We start from the raw sequence: 23,979 nt of genomic DNA, 5'->3' as shown, positions 1-23,979 counted from the left end.
AGTCCCTTATCTTTATCGTGCAAGGCTTCTAAGCCTGTAAGTATCCCGCCGATTGAGAAATGTCCTTATTGAGCGAATCACATTTGTCTAAACTACTGACGCAGTAATTCTATTTTCACCTGTAAACAGAGCATGTAGAATATCCCCAAACATGTATAAATGCATTATTATACTTCTTCTTTTACAAAACCACTAACAATTATTTTTTTTGATTTTTGAAAAAACCCACTTTTCATCATTGAAAATTTCAAACATATTCAGAAGTAGAGAGAATCAGGAATGGTTATGGACTATCATCACCCAGTTTTAAAGAATTATCAGTCAGGGCCAGTCTTGGTTCATCTCTACACATGCCCACTCACCCCTGTTCTCTGAATTATTTTCTTTATTTAAAACATTATTTTATTTTTTTTGGATTTTTTCTTTTAATAGCTTTATTGAGATATAGTTGACATACAATAAAATGCACACGTTTAAAGTGTGCAGTTTGATAGGTTTTGTCATATGTGTGTAGCTGTGAAACCATCACCACAGTCAAGACAATGAACTGTCCATCACCCCCCAAAACTTCCCTCATGCTCCATGCCATCCCTCCCATCGCTCCCTGCCTCTACTCCCATTCCTAGGCAACAGTTATGCTTTCTGTCACTATGGAATAGTTTGCATTTTCTGGCTTTTCCTATAAACAGAATCATAGAGTATATACTCTTTTTTTTTTTTTTGGCCATGCCACGTGGCATGTGGGATCTTAGTTCCCCGACTAGGGATCGAACCTGTGTCCCTTGCAGTGGAAGCTCGGAGTCCTAACCACTGGACTGCCAGGAAAGTCCCTATATACACCTTTTTTTGTCCGCCTTCTTTCGCTCAGCATAATTATTTTGTGCATCAAAAGATCTGCTCAACGGAATCATCAAATGAGCATGTGCTCCTGGGCAAATATGTCTCTGTCCTCCTGGGGGTTCTCAGGACCCCTGCCCTCTCCATCCCTATCCTTCCTCAGGACCCTTCTCTGTCCCTCAGACCACCTCGTGGAGAAGACACCTTGCATGTGGAACTCCTCCCGTGTCTGCGAGTGTCGACCTGGCATGTTCTGTGCCACGTCAGCCACCAACTCCTGTGCCCGCTGCGTCACCCGCCCCATCTGCCCACCAGGGATGGTCACCAAGCTCCAGGGTAAGCAGTTCACACCCCCAACCAAGGGGCTGAGTTCTCTGTCCCTAGGGCTGCACCTCTCCCCACCCCCAACTGACAAATGACCTTCAATCCCAGCTGTTAACTAGGTCAGGTTTGGGCTATGTTTTCTCTTTGAATAGTTAGATCCAGGGAGTGGGATAAAATCCAGACTTGGCATTTTGGTAAGAGTTTCTGAGGATTATTTAAAAATTTTTAAATTATTAAAAAAATTTTTTATTCTTCTTCTTGAAATTGTTGGTCTGGTAAAATCTTGACTTGTTTGCAAAGCTGTTTTATTGACTCAAGATAGATCAATATAAAGTTTATGAAGAAGCTTCCAATTCAAATGATGGACATTCACCAGAGTGTAAAAAAGTATAAACCCTTGACAGTGGACAAAAAAAACAAACAAAAAAGAGTTCATCAGCAGATGAGAGATTTCAACAAATTTTTAGAAGGTGGAAAACAGATGGAAGGGTGGTAACAAATGAAACCAAGTGGAGGAAAGCTTACGTAACTAGAATTCACTCCACGAGGCCTGCAGAAAAGTGAGGGGTAAGTTGCTCCTAAGACCCGCCAGAGAGGCTCTGGGCTTAGAGCAGGCAAGTAAAATGAAGGATGGGGGTGACGTGGAGAATTAGAAAGTGCAGTGAGCTGCAACTTCATCTCGAAAATAAAAATTAAAAGTTGGTAACAATGCAAAACCCACCAACCAAAGTACAATCTAAAAATAAAACAAACGAATGAATATAACAACAGCAAAAAAATGTGTAACAATGATATACCATGGGCATTGACCAGTCTGAGAGATGGTGCCTGAGTTTTTATCTCCTGATGAAAATGATCAACTTTTTGGCTAATGACACTGAAGGACTATCTAGGGAAAGCTAGATGTTGGCCACTCTGGTGCAAAGCCCCCTTTGCTTGTGTCTTTGGGAGTACATCCTGTCAATGGGCTATTCCTGCTCAGTCACGCTGAAGTGAGCCTGCCAGCTCACACTCCCCACCCGTGAGCCCAGAGTTCCCAGGCAGACCTCCTGCTGAGGGAAGAGACCCACTGTGAAAATGACATACTAACAACACTGTAGAAGAAACCCCACCTGCCGCTGGAATGGTCAACATCGTTCTTTTTAAATAAATATGAATGAGCAGTGAAGATTTTCAGACTTATAAGGAAAAACAGCAGTATGAAGGAGAATAACAAGATACGCAAACAGAAAAACTTACTACAGATGAAGCAATGATGAACCCAGGAATGGAAGAGAAAAAAATTAGTGTCCACAGAAAAATTCAAGAAGTTTTTACAACCACAAAGTGAGAACAGAAGGCAAAGAAGAAGGAACAGCAAGAGAGTAAAGGGCAAGAAATGGCTTTTAGAAAGTGCCCTTGTTACCAATCTGTTGCCTCTCAGGTCCCAATTCACCCTTGAGTACCTGCTGTGCCTTAAAGCATTAGACTCTTGGAAGATTTCTCCTCGTTGAGTGTGATGCTATGCTTTGCCAGTAGGGGGCGCTGGAGGACCATTGCAGGAGAAAGGAGGCTTCTCTTGGCCACATTTGTTTTTTCCTCCTCCTGCTGCAGAGTCTGTCTGCAGGGCCTGTGGGTGGGGACATCTGGTGGTGTCCTGCCCCAGTCATGCTTCCAGAGTGGACAGTCCATCGGCAACCACAGGCCCAGGCTAGTTCTGGCGACCACCTTCCATGCTTCAGGCCTGATGTCAGCAAAAGTGCCGTAATTTTCCTCTGTGGTCCCACCCTCCCACCCCACCCCGCTCCCAGCCTTGGGTTTTCTGCACACCATTTCTCGACACAGTTACTGTGTGCTCCCACGGTGGTGCCCCAACTTTCCCTGTGTACCTGACCTGAAAAGTGAGACTTCAGATTGAAATGACCTACCAGGAGCAAAGCAGGATGAATGACAATTACCCACATGTAGACATAATAGATGCACCACCATTTATCCATTCACCAGTTGATGGACATCTGGCTTGTTTCCAGTTTAGGGCTATTATGAATAATAGCAGCTACAACTGAATAAAGCAGCTACAACTGTTCTTGTACAGGTCTTTGTATGGACATATATTTTCATTTCATGGGTAAATACCTAGGAGACGGAAGACTGGGTCACTGTGCTGGCCACACAGAATGTCTTTGAGGGCCAGATCAAACCTGGCCACCTGTGATCTGATCCAACCACATCATTGTACACGTGGAGAGAACCATACATAGTGCCGGAGCTAGAGCTGGAACACAGAGATCCTGAGCCGTAGCCAAGTGCTCTCTACTGGACCACACCAGCTCCTCCTTAGTTGAACAGAGAATTTTTTACTTAGCTAAAATACAATTACGTTTGAAAGCAGAATAAAAACATTTTCAGACATAACAGGGCAGAAATTCTGCTTTTCCCCCATGTATCCTTTCTTAGAAAGTTACTTGAAGATGTAATTCTGTTAAATGAGGGGCAAAAAAGAAAAAAGAAAAAGCCACGAAATCTAGAAAACAGTGGTTCTATCCCAGGAGAGCAAAGAAGGGAAGTCCCAGAATGACAGCTGTGCTAAAGATATTACAACGTCGGGTTGAGCCCCATCAGAGCAAGAAAATGAAGGGCTCCAGGGAATTGTCTGTAGGAATAAAAGGTAGAATTACAGTCAGTTTCATGAGTAGTAGAGTTGAAAAACTTGAGGATATGGTAAAGGCACATTATTCTTTTATCAGCAAGGAAAAGAAAGGTGACTGAAAACTCTAGGGAAGATAAAAAGCTGACAAGAAATGTACAGTTCAAATATGAAGATGAAAATTTCATCTGATTTTAAGCAATTTCTGGTTGTACCAAAAAAGGATTCATTTGACCTTGATGTTAAGACCATTCTCCTTCAAATGACCCAAGGATTAGGTGTTTCAATTTAAAGAGAAATATTTAAATCTGGTATATCTTTTTTAGTTTCTGAATTGAGACTAAGAGCAGGCAGTTTCTTTTTTCCCCCCTCTTCCAATGGGCCCTCTCTGGAGAACACAGGTAGACTAAGTAGGGGCTAAACCATGCCTTCTTCTCACCTTCAGATCCAAAGGAGGAAGAAAAGGGGAGGGTCAGTAACCCAGGGAGAAAAGAGGGTGAGGTATGGTACATACAGAGAAGGGATGAGAGGCACCCAGGAGCGCTGGGCCCACCTTCTCCGCTTAGAGTAAGGGCAGCAGTTCTGTTGCTGGTTCCTGTCGCAGGTGTTCCAGTGGCAGCTCAGACCGAGGCTGCCTTAGAGAGAGGCCAGAGGGTGCTAACTGGGTGTAGCCACAGTTAGTGTTCTTGAGCCCAAGAGCTCCTCCAATCCTCTCGAAGCCAACTCTCACTGAATCCCCACGACATCTCAAATACAAATAGAAATTAGCATAACGAACTGCGTTATCTTCCTCATAGCCCAAGGCCTGCGGGCTTCAACTAATTTAGGTAATTGTCTGGTGACCACGTGGAAAGACATAGCATGTATTTGGAGACCCCCAAAATCAGACGGCTCCTCAGGACCCTACCAATGCAAGAAGAAAATTAATCCTGGCCTCACTTTCTCTTCAGAGTGTTTCAGGAAAAATCTGAGAGGTATCATGAGAGCTTTTAGAAGGGAGGCGTGTGTGGGCGGGAGGTTTGTTTTGTACCACATAAGGGAAGGGGTGCCCCCTCCAGGAACATGGGGGCAGAGAGGGTTAGTAGCTGGGCTGGACCTACTTCAAATGTGGGCCATTTTTTTTTTCTGCCCTAGAAAAGCAGTTAATCATAAGGTTGTAAGAAAGTGCTCAGGCCCCAGGCAGGAGGCAGTGTGGTCCAATGGAAAGTGCTCTGGGCTGGGACTCAGGAGCCCTGATTTCTGACTCTAGCTCCGGCTCTGTGGTTCTCTCCATTTGTAAAAAGAGGTGGCTGGGTCAGATCAGAGATGACCATGCTTGAACTGGTCCTCAAAGACATTCTGTCTGGTCAACACAGTGACACAGCCTTCCTGCTCCTAGGTACTCAAGTGAAATGAAATTATATGTTTTCACAAAGACTTGTACAAGAATACTCATAGCTGCCTTGTTTATAATAGCTTCAAACTGGAGACAACCCAAATGTCCATCAACTGGTCACCGGCTAAATAAATGGAGGTACATCTCTACGATGGAACAACTACTCAGTAATAAAAAGGAATGAATTACTGAGACAAGCAACGTGAATGAATCTCAGAAACATTATGCTGAGTGGAAGAAGCCAGACACCAAAGAGTACACACTGCACAATTCTGTCTAATGAAGTTCTGGAGGCAAACTCATCTGTAGTGACATAAAGCAGATCTGTGGCTGCCCGGGTGTTGGGGGGGATTGATTGCAAAAGGACAAGGGAACTTACTGGGGAGGTGGGAATGTTCTAGATCTTGAGTGGAGTTACAGTTACATGAAGGTACAGTCATCCCTCAGTATCCGCGGGGATACCCAAATCTGAGGATGCTCAAGTCCCTTATGTAAAATGGCAAGGTACAGTGGGCCCTCCATCTCTGCATGTTCTGCATCCGTGCGGTCAATCAGTCTGCAGTTGGTTGAATCCTCAGGTGTGGAATCCTCGGATGTGACCCGCAGATATGGAGGGCTGACTGCTGAATGTACACATTCCTCAAAACTCATCAAACGTGCATTTAGGGGACATTTCCTTCTATGTAAATCATGCCTCAATAAAATTGATTTCAGAAGAAAAGAACTTTAAGAATTGAGGCTACATTTACATACCAGAAGATGTTTAAATTTATTTATTTGTTTACATTTATTTAATGAGATTTCTCTTAAATAAAACCAGGAAGTCTAGAGTCACCAGGCCACCTTCCCGCATGATCACAGTTGGCTGGGGATGAGGAGCAGCTTTCTTTTTTTTTTTGAAATATTTATTTATTTAGGCTGCTCCAGGTCTTAGTTGCAGCATGTGGGATCTTTGTTATGGCATGTGGGATCTTTAGTTGCCGCATGCGAACTCTTAGTTGCGGCATGCAGGATCTAGCTCCCCGACCAGGGATCAAACCTGGGCCCCTGCGCTGGGAGCACAGAGTCTTACCCACTGGACAACCAGGGAAGTCCCCCAAGGAGCAGCTTTTCCACTTTGATCCACAAATCTGATCGTCTCAGCCAATTAGAGCTACAGGAATAGTGTGTTACAGAAACCTCGACGTTGCAGCATTAATCTCTCACTCCTCCGTGGGTCAGCTGGGCCGCTCTGCGGTCTTGCCAGGGCTTGAAGGTTTGGTTTGGGTTTGCTCTGCGTGTACTTCTGGGACCAGCGGGGGCTGGCTGCCCACCCCTGGCGTGGTCTACTTATGGCAACGGTGGGAGTGCAGAAAGGGGGCGGTGGAGGTCAGATGCCTCTTAAGGCCCAGCCGTCGCTTCTCTCCCGTTACACTGACCAGACAAGTCACATGGCCAAGTTCAGACACCAAAGGGGTGGGGGACACACAGACACCTGCCTTGACCTGGAGGAGCTGCAGAGTCACCTGGCAAAGGGTGTGGATGTGGGGCAGGATGCAGAGATGGGACCACCATGCAATCTACCACACCTATCCCATCCTGTTGCTAATTAAAACCATCACTTTTTGGAGAAAGACCCAGCATTTAAAACAGCTTTATTGCGGTATAATTTACATACCATAATATCTACTAGTTTTAAGTGTACAGTTCAGTAATTTTAAAGAAATTTACAAAGTTGTGAAACTATCACCACCTTCTAAGAAACCTTGTAGGTTAGTTAGTTCACTAACCCTAACCCTTGTAGGGCATGGGTCAGTCAATCCCATGCCCACCCCCAGCCTGGACAACCACTAATCTACTTTCTGTTTCTCTAGATTAGTGTTTTGGGGACATTTCCATAATATGCATTCTTCTGTGTCTGGCTTCTTTCACTGAGCATAACACTTTTGAGGTTCATCCATGCTGTAGCTGTATTAGTACTTCATTCCTTTTATTGCCAAACAATATTCTAGGGTACAGATATACTACATTTTGTTCATCTGTTTACCAGCGGATAGGCGTTTGGGTTGTTTGCACTTCTTTGACTTCTATGAAGAATGCTGCTATGAGCCATCTCCTCCCTCCCCCCACCTTCTATTTCCTCTGCTTAGAAATCCCCACCCCTACTCACATCCCAGCAACCCCTTCCTCAGGGAAGCCTCCCTGGTCAGATGAGGTCAAGTCTCCCATTACAGGGACCCCACCTGCCTTCGTGTGACACCTGAATCTGTGAGCCCCACCAGCCGGTGGGCCCCCAGTGGTGGGGATCTTGTCTGTTTTGCTCACTGCTCTGTCCCAGCTCCCAGCATAGTCCCCAGTACATAGTAGGTGCTCAATAAAGGGTTGTTACGTGGAGGGAAGGGAGGAGGGAGGTAGAGAGGAAGTGAGGAGACAGAGCCAGGACACAGACCTGGGTCTGCCTGGCTGCAGTGTCCTTCCGGCCCCATGGTGCTACCTCCCTGGAAGTCACTAGTCCAGATGGGTAGGGCTCCTTGGCGCTGATTCCTTTTTTTTTTTAATTTAATTTAAAAAATTGAAGTATAGTTCATTTACAAGATATTGAATATAGTTCCATGCTATACAGTAGATCCTTGTTGTTTATCTATTTTATATATAGTAGTGTGTATCTGTTAATCCCAGATTCCCAGTTTATCCCTCCCTCCCCCCTTTCCCCTTTGGTAACCATCCTTGGCACCAATTCTAACCTGCAGGTACGGCTGAGAGGGACACCACCTATGAGCCACCTCCCCCGGGGACCCGCTCTAACTGCAGCACCAACGCAGAGGACAGCGGGGTGCCCGCCAGGTGACTCCTTGGCCCCCTCTCTCCATTTGCCCTTCATACCCAGGGGATGCCCAGGGGGCAGCCGCCTGGGAGTGGAAGTGGGGCTTGGGCCAGATCTCTGGGCCAAGCCCACAAGTCATTTTGGAGAATGTGAGCCTAGGTCTGTGTTGGCACCATGGAAGCCCCGAAGGCCTAGAAACCCAGGCCCTGCCCTCAAAGTGCCTGGCAGTGGCTGTAGTAGGCAGGGGAACTGGGGTCTCAGGCCTCCTTTTCCATCTTGAGTGTCCTTCTTACTTCTGGCCTCTCTCCCCGCAGCCCCACCCCCTCCCTGATCTCCCTGGCCGACTCCCTGACTGGTAAGGAGCATGGAGGGGACGTCACCCACGTGCGGGGACGCGCCTCTATCTCAACCAGCACTCCCATCTCCTTCTCCTCCACAGGGAAGCCCACTCTGGTTTCAGGTAATGATCACCCCCATGAAGCAGGGCCTTCCTCCCTGGGGACCACCAGGAGGGAGGGTTCTCACTAGGCGACAGCATCCACTTGGTCGTGGGGGGGCGGGGACCAAGGCTGACCCCAGGTCTCCGGTTTCCTGATCTGGGGCTGTGGCTCTGTCACTCGCTAGAGATGATTCCTTAATTCTTCTGAGCAGGGATTTTATTCACAGCTTCACCCCCATGGCCCATAATTGCTGCTCAGAAAATATTTGGTGACTGATTTCATGACCTTGACTAGTTTCTTACTTCTTCTGAGCTTCAGTTTTCTCACCTGTAACGTTGTAACAGCATATACCATGCAGGGTAGTAAGCAGTGTACAGTACACAGGAGCCTTACCAGCTCCCCTTAGACGGTCGCTCTAAGTACCATGCGTTTTAGGACTTGCAGTTCTACTCTTAGACACTAGGTGGCAGTAGTTCTCAGGCCAGCGGCGCTCAAAGAGGTCCTGGACCTGTCACCATCAGCAACTTGTTAGAAAAGCAAATTACCAGCCCCACCCCAGACTACTGAATCAGAATCTGCATTTTAACATGGTCCCCAGGAGATTCACATGCACAGGAATGTTTGAGAAGCACTTATCTGGCACATGCTACTTTTTTAACATCTAAAAACGGACTTTAAAGGATAATAACTATATATTGATTTTCAAAAGTAGCAAAGCAAGTTAAGTATTAAGTGGTAAAGAAATATATCCAGATAGTGGTTAAGAGCGTGGGCTCTGGAGTCCCCCTGGCCTGGCCTAATGGGCTTCCTAGAGCCAGGTGAGGAAGGACAGGTGGGTAAGCGCTGGACAAGATAGATATAGACAGGATCTGGGTTTCTGTCCTGGGTTGGCAAAGGACCAGGTCCTGTCAGCCGCAGTAGAGTCTGTGTCCAGGAGGAAGTAGTCTGGGGCGAGGGCTGTCCTGTGTGGTTGCTATAGGGCCCCGGCTCACCGCCATGATGCAGAGTTCGGGGGCCACCAGTGCCAGGGCAGGCGAGAGTGCAGGGCGCCTCTGTGTTCCAGGACCTGTGCTCTTCTGGGTGATCTTGACACTGGTGGTGGTCGTCAGCTTTGGCTCCTTTCTCCTGTGCCACCGGAGGGGCTGCAGGAAGTGGATGGGGCAGAGTGAGTGCATGTGTCCTTGGGGCCTTGGGAGGGCAGGGTGCTCTGTCCTAGCCTGGCCTGGGTCCCTCTCCCGCCCTGCCCGCTGAGGCTGTCTGAGGCTGGCATCCCTAGCCTTCCTCCCGTTGTCGTTTCAGAGCTCCACCTGTGCTACCCAGTCCAGACCTTCCAGCCCAAGCTGGAGCCTATGGGTGAGTGTCCAGAGGTCCAAAGGGGCTACGTGCGGCTACACAGCAGCTCTGGACCGTGGGTTTGGATCTGCCTCGGGGCTCCCTCTGTAGGGGTTCCCACAAGCTGCTCCTCCTTTCTGTGCAACCTCATCTGTGGTGGGAATATAATGTGGGTGGAAACTCTGTGACATGCCCCGGTCGGCGTCGGATGGAGTGCGGGCATGAAGTTTCAAAAATCCACCTTATCCTCCATTCTTGCCTCTATTGTGCCCTCAGGAGAGGCCTTCCCTTCCTCTCTTCTCTCTGTCGCCCCTTCCCAGCCTCCCTATTATTTTCCCCTCCCCATTCCTCCCTTCCTCCCCTCACCCCCTCCCTCCTGCTGGCAGCTGAGGGCATAGGGGTTGGGGTGGGGGTGGGTGTAGGCTGACAGGGCTAGAATCCTGATTCTGCCCCTTATGAGCTACATGATCTTGGGTGAGTTACTTAATTCCTCTGTGTCTCAGTTTCTTCATCTGTAAAATGGGGACAGTGGGGTCTAATTCAGAGGGCGGGCGTGTGGATCCATCGCGATGGGCCTGTTAAGTGCTGTGCGGGGCACCTGCACGTAGTCAGAGCTCAGCACATAGTGGCTGCTGTTTGCTGATGCCCCCCGTGTCTGGGGCCTTTTTCCTCAGCAGGAGTCCCAGGCCTTCCTGAGTTCTACGTTTTTCTGAACTCCTCTCTCTGATCCTTGGCCAGCCTCCAAGCCACCTCTTCCAGGCAGCCTTCCATGCTCCACCCATCCAGGCAGCAGACTCTTTCAGCTCTCACCTCGGGGGAGGGGACCCCAGCCATCTTGTGCCAAGTGTCTCCTCTCCTCTGGGCAGCCTCTTTCAAGGCAGGGCAACGTCCTCCTCAGCATGTCACAAGCATTGATTGAGCACCTACTGTGTACAGGCCCTGACCACAGGGGAAGGAGTGGACACAAATGGTCTGAACTTCCCTTTCTGGTTTCAAGGCAGGCTCCCGCAAAGGGACTCACTGACTGAGGAGCCCCAGGGGAGGCAGGGGATGCTCTTCATTCCATAAAGAAGAGACAAGACCCGGGGCCACACCACCTGTAGGGGCCACACCAGACTCAGGCGCTGGTCCTGGAGACGGCCGGTCTTGTTTGTAGAGGGCTCAGTCCTGCCCCCCCTTCCTTCCTCCCCACCAGGTTGTCTACCACCCAGTGCCCACCCTGGAGCCCAGCGGTCAACTCAGACCGTGCCCCCCAGGTCCCCAGGCCCCGTGGAGAGCCTTGCTGTAGCACGGCTTCTGACTTGGGCCCCTGAACACAGTCTGGTGAGGCATGTTTTGGATTTGATGAGTTTCACAAGCAGGTGCTTGCGTTCCCTTCGCAAGGGGGGTTTTTGTGTTTTGACAAATTCAAGCCTTTTTCCATGAGCTGTCAGGCTCAGTGTCTCACTGAAACCCGCGTTTGCTTTCTTGACATTTTTCTAGTATTAGAGTTTCCATTGCTGTAAGTTTATTTTTTTTCTTCAAACCTCCGTGATAGCAGTTTTGTCACACACACACACACACACACACACACACACACACACACACCCCAAAAAAAAGACAGAGAGAGAGCAAGAAAGACAGAAAGCACCTTCCCTTAAGAAACCAGACCTACCAGGAACCAAACCTGGGGCTCAGGGGTGGCCACTCTGTTTGGGGCCGTTTCTGGCCCGCTGGCTTCTGGTGGGTCCCTGGGGGTCTGGTTCCCAGGCCCGAGAGGGAAGGAGGTGCCGCAGGGGGCAGGATGCATATGGACTGAGCGGGGTGGATGCAGTGGGGGCTGGGGGGGGGGTGCAGGAGCCTTTATTCACTCGTCTGCTCCTTCATGTCTCCGTGGGGCACTTCATATTGGCCCTGTGCTGGGTACGGAAACTGCCCTCCCCAGCTTTCAGACCAGCATCAGTTGCTCAAATGACTAAAGGCGAACGGGATGGAAATGGTTGCCCCAGCCCTCCCGGTCCCGGAGCTCCAGGGCTGGGGGAGCCCGTGGTGCGGTAAGCAGCGCATCAGCGATCTGGGCAGATGCCCCTTTGATGCTCACCCCCATCTCTGAATGGATTTGACTTGGTGGCAGGCACACACGTGTTCTCATTTTACTCCTCCTTGTGAGGCGCCCACTGTTATCCCCATTTCACAGATGAGAAAGCTGAGGCACAGGAAGATGAAGGAACTTGTTTAAGGCCACTTGATTAATGAGCAGTACGACCAACCAGGATTTTGTTGGTGGTGGTGGTGAGATTTTTGCATAAAGGGTCTCACCCTTGGCACTGTTGACATCTGCATGGGATCATTCTTTGCCAAGCGAGTTGTCCTGTGCATTACAGGATGTCAGGCAGTTCCCTGGTCTCTAGACACCCCGGATACTAGTAGCTCCTCCCATCTGTGACAGCCAAAAATGTCTCCGGGTATGGCCAAATTTCCCCTGGAGGGGAATGTCACTCCTGGTTGAGAAACACTGATTGAAATTCTTTTAACCCTTTTTAAAGGACACTATACTCATCACTTTATCTGTTACTTCAGGCAGGTTTAAGTTGGAAAAATTTTTTGTTTGTTTTGAAACAATTTCAAACGTACAGAAGAGTCTCAAGGACGGTGCAGAGAACTTATTTTTTTTGAAGCATTTGAGAGTAAGTTACTGACCTAATGCCGTATCATCCCTGAGTACCTGAGTATTTCACACGCCTGTAGTAAAACCATCAAAATCAGAGAATTCACTTTGATGCATCACCACCAACTAATTTTCAGACCCCAGTCAAGTTTCTTCATTGATCCAGATAATGTCGTATAGAGCAAAAGAATGCTATTCAGAGTCTCGTACTGCATTTGGCGGTCGTGTCTCGTGTCCCCTCCAGTCTGGATTTCCCACCCGGTCATGACCTTGCCACTTTGGAAGATTCCACCAGTGATTCTGTGGCTGGCCCTCACCTTGGGTTTGCCTGACGTTTCCTCACGCTTGGATTCAGGTGGTGCGTCTTTGGTGGGAGGATCCCGGGAGGGAGGCCTCCACCCCACCAGGTTTCCCTTTGTCCCTTCCCCGCCATGTTCTCCATGAGCCCTTGATTAGCGTGGTGTCTGCCAGGCTTCTCCACCATGAAGTCCTCTTTCCTCCGTGGTCATTGCTAAGTACTCTGAGGTTCTGTGAATAACTGGTGCCTCGTCAACTTTGCTCCATTTCTGTATGTATATCTGTCTGGACTCATGGATTCCTCTCTTACTGTACTGCCATCATTACTTAATTTGATGCTCAAATTTTCCCAGGTTAGGCCAGTGGGGGCCCCTTCAAGCTGGCTGTTGTGTCCTTTTGTCCCCATCCTTCTGTGTTTGCAGCACTTGTTTTTTCTTTTTTCTTTCTTTCTTTCTCTTTCTTTCTTTCCTTCCTTCCTTCCTCCCTCCCTCCCTCCCTTCTTCCTTCCTTCCTTCCTTTCTCTTTCTTTCTTTCTTCTTCCTTCCTTCCTCTTTCTTTCTCTTTCTTTCTTTCTCTTTCTTTCTTTCTTTCTTTCTTTCTTTCTTTCTTTCTTTCTTTCTTTCTTTCTTCTTCTTTCCTTCCTTCCTTCCTTCCCCTCCTCCCTCCCTCCTTTTTTCCTTCCTTCCTTCCTTCCTTTCTTTCTTCTTCTTCTTTTTTCCTTTTTTGGCCGAGATGGGAGAGTTGTGGGATCTTAGTTCCACAACCAGGGATTGAACCCTGGCCCTCAGCATTGAGAGTGCCGAGTCCTAACCACTGGACCGCCAGGGAATTCACTGGAGCACTGCTTTATTCTACGATATTCCCAGCTTAGCTTGTAATTCCCTGCCCTGTCCTGGATTTGAATCTAGGGGTGCTTGTTGCCAAATGCCTTCCTTGGGTCTGTTCTGCTTTCCACAGCAGCCAGGACCCCAGGCCAGAGAGGGGATGGGACTGAAAGGGGAGAGCAATGGGAATGGAAGGGATGGATAACTCGGGTGTCAGAACCCACGTGCTTGGCTTAAGCAGCCCTCAGAGAAGCCCTGGGAAACCAGGCACTTCTCCCCAAGGGAGGAGGGGCCCACCGATGCCCAGTGCGTGTGTCCCTGGACTTGTGTCCTGGGATGCTGGACATATTTTATGAGAAAATTGTTCTTATTCCAAAAAGCAAGGATACCAATAAGTGAAGACAGTGGACTGAAGCGACATTTTAGGGGAAAAGCACTTATGAAATCTGACCTCTGTACTTGGCACGATTTGTTCTAGGTCTTCATCAAAGTACTCATGAGGGTTGTAACACGCCTGTAGGCCGATGTTGGTGCCTCTGGATTCTGCCTTTTCACCTTGATGTTATTTTATGCTTGTTTCTGAGAGTCAGTATCGAATGCTGATTTTCTTTTCGGTGTGATGGAGTTGCCAAGCCACTGGAGTATCCTGGGGCCCCTATGTGCTAGGCGGCCTCCCGGTCACCTTCCCTTTTAAACGTTTTAATTAAAAAATTCTAAATGGACTTCATTTTTTAGAGAAGTTTTAGACTTACAGAAAATTTGAGAAGTTAGTACAGAGAGTTTCCGTATAGCCCACACCCAGTTTCCCCTATTATGAGCATCTTACATTAGTGCGGTAAGTTTGTCGCAATAAACGAACCAATACTGATACATTACTATTGTATTAACTAAAGTCCATACTCTGTTCAGATCTACTTAGTTTTGCCTAATGTCCTTTCATTGCTCCAGGATCCCACCCAGTACACCACATTACATTTAGTCATCATGTCTTAGGCTCATCTGGCCTGTGACAGTTTCTGGCTTTCCTTGTTTTTGCTGACCTTGGCAGTTTTGAGGAGTTAAGTTGCATCCTACGACTTGCTTGTCGGTTAAGTTGTAGGATGGCTCTCTGTTTAGAGTTTGTCTAGTGTTTTTCTCCTGATTAGATTGGAGTTGTGGGTTTGGGAGAGGAAGACCATACGGGTTCAGTGTTATTTTCGTCACAACATATCAAGGGTTTATGCTCTCCACGTGATTAATCCCTGGGCACCTTCACTTTTGAGATCTCATTTAATCTTCATAAAAACCCTCCAAAGTTGGCATGATCTGTCCCCTTTTCCAAATGAGAGAACTAAAGGCTGGGAAAGGTGAAAGATGTTGTGCTGGGGTTTCACTGCTAGGAAGGCCTGCGATGAAGGATTGCTAAGCTGCTTTATTGTTTGGCACCTGTCTTGTTTTCCATTGTTTGGTTATTATAAAGTGCACCGCTGTGTACAGGCTGGTCGCTTTCCCTCGGGTTATTTCCTGAGGGTGTGTCCCTGAAGAGGGATTACTGGGTCAAAGTGCGTGAAGTTTTTTCCTTGCCCGATGGCTCTTGAGAAAGAGGAAACCAGTTCACAGGGCATGAGCAGCTGTGTTCCTGTTTACCCACGTCCTCTCCAAGACTGCATTTTATCATTTTAATTTCTTTTGTCTTGTTACTCGGTCACACCCTTTTTTTTCCTATTTTTGACTTGCTGCCAAATGACAGTTGGCTGTTTGCAAAAGTCAAAATCACTCTCAAAGGATGAAGATTTGGCTTCACTGACATCGTTTAAAAGAATGTGCCTCAGGCCAGACAGTGTTTCTCAAAGTGCTGGCTCGGCAACGGACAGTGGCCGCCTCGTGGGAGGGGCCACGGCCTCTCAAGGTGACCACTCTGCTGGCAACAGCATTACCTGATTTGTTAAATCAAGAGTCAAGAATTGTGTCATTTTACACACGTGCTTCTTTTGACCATTATTCTGATCCGTTTCCCCTTTAGACACTTTACCTGCTGATGGTCATTTAAAAGGGACATGGAAGAGTGTCTCCCAGACTGACCTGGTGTCCACACAGCGGGGTCAAACTGCCAGTCTTGTATTATCGTGGTCAGTCGGCCTCCAGTGAGCGTTTCTGCTAGGATTCGGGGATGCTCATTCCCTAGAGGGGCTGAGGTCAGACGGTCTTCCAGAGGTGACTTAGCTGGCATGCTGGCCTCTTTTCACGAGGTTTCTCTGGTTAGGTGTGCACACCGAATAGCAACAAAAGCCAAGTCTCTGTAGGTGACCTCTTCGGGAGTCGTAAGAGGCCGTGTGCCCCCAGAGGACGGTCAGCTCCTGGGAGTTGACTCGCCCTGGCTTAGACAGGTGCCTGGTACCATCTCCAGCTTTCCCAGGTGGCCACTGGGCCGTGATTAAATGTCAACATATACTTGGCCATGACCCGGAGCCCAGTTTAATAGGAGAGGAAAGTTGGAGAGGAGGGTGGCGTTTGGGATGAGAAGATAAAGGTCGTGCCCTAAGGATCATTGCATACTGAGCCCACCAGAGGGTGGGATTGCAGGGAGTGGGATGACCGGTGAGACTGGTCACGTGGGCTATTTCAGGCACACGTGATAGAAAACCGAACTCACGCTGGCCTGAGCCAAAAGGGCTCCGGGGTCCACTGGCTTTAGGCATGTCCGATGCAGGTCTAAGAAAAGGTCCTCAGGACCTGTCACCCGCTCTCTATCACCTAGGGGTCCTCCGTGTGAGTTTCACATGGTGCTCTGGGGGTTCTGGCCTCTCCAGCCCCTGGAGGCCACCAGGTGGTAGCAGCAGCCACAGACCAACTTCTGACCCAGCAGAAGTGTCTTCGGCTCCAGCTGGGGTGCGCGCCCGTCCTGAACCACTCCTGCGCGTGTGTGGGAGTGGGTGGGCTGCGGAGGGGGTCTGGTATGCTGAGGGGACCTGGTGGCTGGAAGAGAGGTGACTCCCCCATTCTCTGGCTGCTGCTGGGAAGTGAGCCCCTGGGCCCTGGGCCCTGGTCCCTGGGCCTGAAACCCATCCACTGCTCTCCAGGTCTGACCGAGGCACCAGCTGCCACCCTGGGGGCAGTGGAGGGGGCATTTGCACACAGGTGGGGGGGGGGCAGGGCCAGGCAGCTGCCAGACCCGCCTTGGTGAAGTCACTGCTCTTTTGCTCTTTGCAGATTCCAGGCCCGGGAGGAACCCAACAGTAAGTAGCCCCTCCCTTGCCCGTACCCCAGCTTTGTGCCCTTAACTCTGACTCCTTCCCTAGCAGATCTGCTGGTTCTGAGAGCGGCTGCGTGGATCCCAGCCCTCCCAGGGCCCAGGTGCAGGTTCCCCTGCAAGTTCAGGCCGGGTCTGCCCCACGCAGGGAGTGCTGAGCACAGTGGGGCTTGAGCCAGGCCCTGGCCGAGGATGCGGAGCCCCACCCCAGACAGCAGCCTCGGCTCCTGGCTCATCCTGCCGGGGACTTCCAGAAGGGCCTGCCAGACAGTGGATTTGGTTTTGGCCATGTGGGTGCCAGGTGTGGTCAGAGGGAAGGCTGTGTTCATTCCCCCCTTTCTCCATCACTCCTCCGTGAGTCTCGTCCTCAAAGCTGGGATGTCAAATCGGCAGCACAGACTTCTGGAACTTGTGCTTTCTCATACGGAGCACTTAGGTGAACTAGGCACCTGGCTTTGTGCTTTCTTGCAGTTATTCTGGGTAGTCCTTACAAAACACAGAGGTTGGTGCTGTTGTCCCATTGTGTAGAAGAGGAAACGGGTGCCCAGGCAGGAAAGGTGGTTCCACGGTTGGAAAATAGATCAGCTAGGATTTGAGGCCTGGTTTGTGTGACTCCAAGGCTGGTGCTCTGAACCGTTACCCTGAGCTGCCTCCTAGCAAGAGCGTTTTCACCTGCCTTTTATGAAGTGCTCGCCGTGTGCGGGCGCTGGGCTGGGGGCTTTGCACCCGTTACTGCTGATCCTGCAACCACCCAAGATGCGGCACGTACACCAGGCCCTCATCGGGCTTGTCCTGGCGCCCTGCTCTGTGCCCAGCCTGCCGGGGGCAGCGCGGGGACCAGTGCGGGGAAGATCAGGGGCACTGCCCTCCGTGGCTGAGGGGGGGGCAGGACAAAGCACACCACATGGGCTGGCTCTCAGGTGTGCATGGTTCGCCCGCTTTTTTTCTTCCACTTATCAGTTCTTCTGTTACTTTCTTTTAACTCGAACTTTCGTACATGAGAACGGTTTCCATCCTTTATTTTTAAACGTAATAGATGGAACCACAATACAAGTTCAAGTTCAAATCATGGGAGATCACATTCAGACATGCTTGGGTCAGACAGGTTGCTGTTATGAGGCCAAGAAATTTCATGAAAAGGTATTTAACGATCTGTAAGATAATCAAATATCTTCTGGCCACGTGGGCCAAAGCATTAATAGTAACATGTTCAAGAATACCGTCTTTTGGACTTCAAATTATTTTAAAAGAATATTCAGGGGACTTCCCTGGTGGCGCAGTGGTTAAGAATCCGCCTGCTAATGCAGGGGACACGGGTTCGAGCCTTGGTCCGGGAAGATCCCACATGCCGCGGAGCAACTAAGCCCGTGCGCCACAACTACTGAGCCTGCGCTCTAGAGCCTGCAAGCCACAACTACTGAAGCCCGCGTGCCTAGAGCCCGTGCTCCGCAACAAGAGAGGCCACCACAGTGAGAAGCTCACGCACTTCAACGAAGAGTAGCCCCCACTCGCCACAACTAGAGAAAGCCTGCACGCAGCAACGAAGACCCAATGCGGCCAAAAATAAAATGAATAAATTAAAAAAAAAAAAAAAGGAATATTCAGGATTATGTAGCTATACTTTCTGCCTTACTCAAACTCATTCCCTTTTGAAGGCTGAAGGTAAATGGTATTTACATTAGAACATTTTACAAGAGCACTTCTCCTTGGCACTTACAGAAAAGTGAAAAACGAAACCAACATTTTCCTGAGACATAACTGTTTTTAGAATACATTTGTGTGATCATAAAAGGCTGCTGTCCCAGGAGCAGGGGAGTTGGGGTGGGCCTGGAGCTGATACTTGTAGACTGGGGCTAACGTGCATGGATTCCAAAGCGAGATACTGGGTGGGGTTCAAGCACTGGCCGGACACTTACCAACTAAACCTGAGCAAGCTACTTGACTCTTCTGTGCCTCAGTTTCCTGATCTGTAAAATGGGGAGGGTGCTAATATTAGCCACCTTGTAGAGTGGTTGTTAAGGATTAACACATGTCAAGGGCCACGCGCGTGGTAAGCACTGTATGCAATGCTGACAGTATCGTTATTTAGTACAAGTTAAAAACAACGTGACTTCACAGGGTCCCACACTCAAGTGTGTCAGGCTCTCAAGGCTGAGAAGCCCAGGGTAGCTCATGACGGCTTTAAAGCAGAGAGGGAGACTCACTGGGGTCTATGGAGATGAAGAAACAGGGGTTCCCCAGCTCAGAGACTGGGGGAGGTTGGGGCATCCTGCATCAGCACCATTTCCTCTGTGCCCACTGCAGCTGATCAGGAGCGTATCAGTGGCAGAGCCGGGCAGTGAGGAGCAGGGGTTAATGAGCCCCCCAGCTGTGGAGACCTGCCCCAACCTGGAGAGCCTGCAGCTGCTGGAGGCCAGCCCAGCCAGCAGCCCCTCCACCCCCATGGACCTTCCCGAGCCCCGAGGGACCACGGAGCACACCAACAACAGGATTGGTGAGTCGGCCTGTTTGGGGGGTCCCGGGGTGCTCAGGGGCAGGGGGAGATGGGCCCTGAGCCCCCAGCGGGGGCTAGAGACCCTGAGGACGGAAGGCCCAGCAAGGAAGAGGCAGGGGTTCCTCCACTGGCCCTCATGAGTAGGAGACGATGTTTGTGAAGGAGTTAAGCCATCCTCAGGGGTATCGAGCCGCTTGCTCCACCTCTTCATCCCAGTGTAAATTTCTGTAAAATAGGAATAGCAGGAGTTCTGACTTCACGGAGCCCAGCGTGAAAATTCGTGAAATGGTGCGCATGAAGTTGTCCTGGGGGGTGGGGCTCCCCCTGCCTGGTGCCTGCTGTGATTAGAGGGAAAGTTACCGCCAGCCCAGCCCCCAACGAAGGGCCCCTGAGGGGGATGGAGGGAGACATCAGGGAAGTAAGAGCTGCCGCTTGGCTGATGCATTTGGGCAAGGCACGCTCGTCACCTCTTGTCACACAGCCTTCTGAGGATGGGGTCTTTCCCTCCTTTTTACAATTGGGGAAACAGCGGTTCAGGGGAGAGAAGTGATTTTCCCAGTCACACAGCTACCTAGTGGCAGCACGGCTTGCAGGCTCCAAAACCCCCGGTCTGTCCGCATCAGTACCCTGTGGTGGAACCCGGAGACCAGCGCGCCCAGAACTGCAGCCACCCTCCAGCCAGGATGAACCTTCCCTTCCCGCAGGCCTCCTTGCCTCTCTTCCCCTCCTCTCCACCCTGCTACAACCAGAGCGTTTCTACCAAAATGGATACCTGCCCATATTACACCCCTGCTTGAAGCCCTCCAGGGGGTCCCTGGTACCTGCAGGGTGAATTCCAGGCTTCTTATTCTGGCATTTAAGCTGCATCCTCCCCACCAGGCTTGCCAGCCTCCCCACCCCACAGGTCTGCTCCTCCCACTCAATGTCAGTTTCCTAATCTACGGAGCCCTCTCTCACTTCTGAGCTCCGGGGGCGCTGCTTTCTCACCTGAAACAGCCAACTCCACCTCCTTGAATCTAGTTAATTCTTGATGTGCTGAGGACCCTGTTTATTTGCCTCCTCCTCCAGGAAGCCCTCCCTGCCCTCTCCACTCTCCCGTCTAGGAGACGCCCCTGTGCTGTGCGGCCCCAGAGCCCAGGCCTCCCCTCCTAGTGTCCTCAGCACCCAGCAGCGTGTGTTTGCAGCCTCCTTCCCCACCCCCACCCCCATCCACTTGGCTGTTAGCTCCCCGGGGGCAGGACCTTAATTGGCTCCATCTCTGTCTTTGGAGGGTTAACCATCACTGAGATAATTCCAAAGAGGCATTTGTGATCGTCCTACACATTTGTGTGGCAGGGATTGGTGGATAGAACTCCTTAGGGCAGAACCCTTAGCACCAAACTGAAACTTTTGGAATTGTAGCTTTCAGCATGTTTTACTGGAAAAGAATGTATTTTGGGAAATACCGCTGAAGGCATCTCCTGCAAGTTTCCTAATTTGAACATTTGAGTCAATGCTGAGTGCAGTGCCTGGAACCACAGGGCTGGGGCTCTGGGAGTGTTTGGGGGAGAGGGGGGAGGGAGGCACCAGACTCCCAGGTGGGCTGGAGCGTGGGCAGCCTGGCCTGTAAGCCTGGCTGGTAAGCAGGTTGGAGATTCTTTTGGGACATTCAAGAGATGGTGAGCCCTTTGTTCTCCTGACACCTCCCTAGAGGAGTACCCCCTTGTCCAGTTCCCAAGGGGACCAAACTCTGGTTGCACTTTACCCCTCTACCCCTGGGCACCAGGCAGGGGGAGCCCCTTCCCCTCATCTTCATCCCCCTCCCCGTCCAGGACAACTTCCTTGGATTCTGGAGCCCTGGGTGGGGCAGGAAGTCCAAGCAACTTCTGGAAGACCCTCCTCTCCCAACTGGGGAGTGGGCAGCCCTGTGATGGGGGATAGAGCTAGAGGAATCAGGACCTGAGGAATGTGAGGGGATGATAGCCCGGCCCCCAGCTTTGGTTGCTTCTCCCTGGACAAACTCACCCCTCTTCTTCCATACCCCTACTCCTCTATGTCTGTCTGTCTGTCTGTCTCATCTCCTCTAGCACTGTGTGGCCTCCTCTGTGTTCTCTCACCTCCTGGGGTCCCCTCTCCCTCACCATCACTGGCTCCCATCTTTTGCCAGCCCTTCTGGTCAGGTTCCCAGGGCAAAGGACCTGCAGGTCTTGATGGAGGGTATGTGGCTTGAGGCCACGCTCTCTCTTTTGGGGTGTAGGGGGTGCTCCCAGCCCATAGCTTGTTTCACGCTTGTAGCCTTCCCTCTAGTTCTCACTGCTATTTTGAACACTTCTCTCTATCCTGGAAGTATCAAAGACCAAAACAGAAGAACTGGCATTATGCAATGGGGTTGAGCGTGCGGGGGCCCCCAGAATCTTTGGGGGGGTTCCTGAATCAGAGGGGTGTAACTGGGTTCCTCAGAGAGGCAGGGATTCCGAGCTCCCTGCCCCACCCTAGCGCTCAAGTTCCCTCTTGAGCTTCCCCATTCAGACTCCAGAGAGAGTTCCAGGGCTGAGCGGTTGGGAGCTAGCACCCTGCCCTGAGCTCAAGGCCATCAGAAGCTGGGCTGCTGGTGTTTGGAGTTAGCTGACCTGGGTGAAGGCCAGGCTCCCCACGTCCCAGCTTCTTGGGCACCTTACTTAGCTCCCCTGAGACTCCAAAGCCCTAGTAGCAGGTGGTCAGCAGACCGCGGGGGATCATGCCTCTAACAGGCTGGGCTGGTTATTCATCCACGCGAGCCACACAAGCGGCCCTATGTGCTAGGCAGGCACATAGCAATAAGCAATAAACATCAAGATATACCGGCCCCTGCAAAGCTGTCCAGATCACAGGCTGTTGGTGATTATTTACAGGGTTGAGGTTTCTGTAGGGTGTGACCGTCTGTCTGGGTTTGCCCAGACTGAAGAGGTTCCTGGGATGTGGAACTTTCAATACTAAAACCAGTAGGATCATCTCAGGCAAACCAGGACATGTTGCTGTCCCCCTGCCACCACCACCCGCGCCCCGCCCCCCCCCCCCCCCCCCCGCCCAGGTTTCTGCTTTAGGCACGTGGATATGAACTGAAAGGGCAGCTGGGCAGGGTGGAGTTTCTTTGGGGATTTCTACTAACTACCTGGTGACCTTGGGCAGGTCATTTAACATCTCTGGGCTCCAGATTCTTTATCTGTAAATGGGGATCACGATAGACTATCTACCTTGTGGAAGTGATGCGAGGATTCGGGAGCTAATGTGTGAAAAGCATCTGGAACAGCGTCCGGCACAGGCTAAACTCTGCGAGTGTTCACTGGTGCTATTGGTGTCAATGTCATTCCCCAATTTCTCCCCACGTCTTCCTTTCTCTCCTAACCCTGTTCTCTTCTCTTCTACCCCATCTCGGCAGAAGTGTCGAGAAAATCACAAGCACTTCCTATACATGGGCCAGTCCTTAACCCCTCAGCACACAGTTCCTAGCTGTTTTATCTCCTTTGAGCCTCAGGCTACCTGTGAAGTCGGCGGGGGGGCCTACTGTGTATCAGAGAGGCGGTGCCATCTGCCTGAGGCCACACAGCAGAAGTGGCAGAGCTGGGATTGGGACCCTCCTCTGCCTCCTTGCTTCCATCCAGCTGGAGCCCTTGCCTCATCTCCCCCACCCTTTTGCCTTGCAGAGAACATCTACATCATGAAGGCCGACACCGTGATTGTGGGGACCGTGAAGGCCAAGGTGCCTGAGGGCCAGGGCCCGGTGGGGCCGGCAGGGCCCGAGTTCGAGGAGGATCTGGAGGTGGACCGTGCCCCCCACTACCCGGAGCAGGAGACGGAACCACTGACGGGCAGCTGTGGGGACGTTATGTTCTCGGTGGAGGAGGAAGGGAAGGAGGACCCCTTGCCCACGACCGCCTCTGGGAAATGAGGCCTGGCCTGGGCTGGGACTGAGAGGGCAGCTGGGCGCCTCTGGGAGGCCACGGTGACCCTGGTGACACCAAGCTGGTAGCACCAACCTGGTGGCAGAGGCCCATCTGGCCTGAGGTGAGGTTCCAGCATCCAGCGGTAGACCCAGCCTATCAACGCAGGAGGCTCTGCTGGTCTGTACCTGCCTCCCCACCCAGCTACCCCCCAACCCAGACCCTGGGGAGCCCGGGCCTGTGCGGCAGAGACAACCAAGCGGCTGGATCTGAACAGCGCTGTGTGTTGGGGCAACAGCCAGCCAGCAGGGCCTGGGCACCCTGCCTTCTGCGGCTGTCAGTCCTTCCCTGTTCTGTAGCCTCCACGGTGGGCCCAGGGCCCAGGGCACATCACTGTCTCCGCAGCAGGAGGCACCTCGGGACCCAGATGCCTGCAGATTCTTAGCAGCCGTGCTGCCCCTGCCCGGCCAGAGACCCTGCCCACCCAGCTGCTGCCTGGAGAAGGGCCTGCTCTGCTTCGCCCAGGGGGGCTTCCTCCCCGCATGGAGAAGGGGAACCGTGGGCCCTTATTGGGTCCTTACCCGCTCTGTGGGCACCGTGTGCTCTGTCCTGGGCCACCAAAGATGCGTCTTCCCCAGATCTACCACGTGCACAGATCCCGGTGGTGCCAGGCCCTGCCTTTGGCTCTAGCCTCTCAGCACCCGTGATGGGGGTGTGGGTGTCAGAAAACTGCTTGGTTTCACCCAGACATTCTGCCGGAAAAGAAAGAGCGTTTCGTAGTTCAGTCTGGACTTCAGGATTTTTACGTTTCACACTGAGGAGTCAAGTGCCCTGACTTGGGGCTTCTTCCTG

The 23,979-nt window shown here is 51.0% G+C and overlaps 1 protein-coding gene across 1 annotated transcript in view; it reads left to right on the top strand.

Annotated features, from left to right (window-relative positions):
• TNFRSF8 (TNF receptor superfamily member 8) overlaps positions 1–23,171 on the top strand; it is a 30,416-nt gene extending 7,245 nt beyond the window's left edge. The window contains exons 5-12 of the mRNA XM_061184103.1: positions 1,021–1,173; positions 7,892–7,985; positions 8,280–8,425; positions 9,469–9,570; positions 9,705–9,758; positions 16,695–16,720; positions 19,039–19,228; positions 22,891–23,171. Of these exons, the coding sequence (XP_061040086.1) occupies positions 1,021–1,173; positions 7,892–7,985; positions 8,280–8,425; positions 9,469–9,570; positions 9,705–9,758; positions 16,695–16,720; positions 19,039–19,228; positions 22,891–23,135 (1,010 nt within the window). The 3' untranslated portion in view covers positions 23,136–23,171. The remainder of the gene's footprint in view (positions 1–1,020; positions 1,174–7,891; positions 7,986–8,279; positions 8,426–9,468; positions 9,571–9,704; positions 9,759–16,694; positions 16,721–19,038; positions 19,229–22,890) is intronic.
• Positions 23,172–23,979: the final 808 nt, after the last annotated feature.

Source organism: Eubalaena glacialis, chromosome 3, assembly GCF_028564815.1.
Source record: "Eubalaena glacialis isolate mEubGla1 chromosome 3, mEubGla1.1.hap2.+ XY, whole genome shotgun sequence".
Lineage (NCBI taxonomy): Eukaryota > Metazoa > Chordata > Mammalia > Artiodactyla > Balaenidae > Eubalaena > Eubalaena glacialis.
This window is presented reverse-complemented; position numbering and strand designations above follow the sequence as displayed.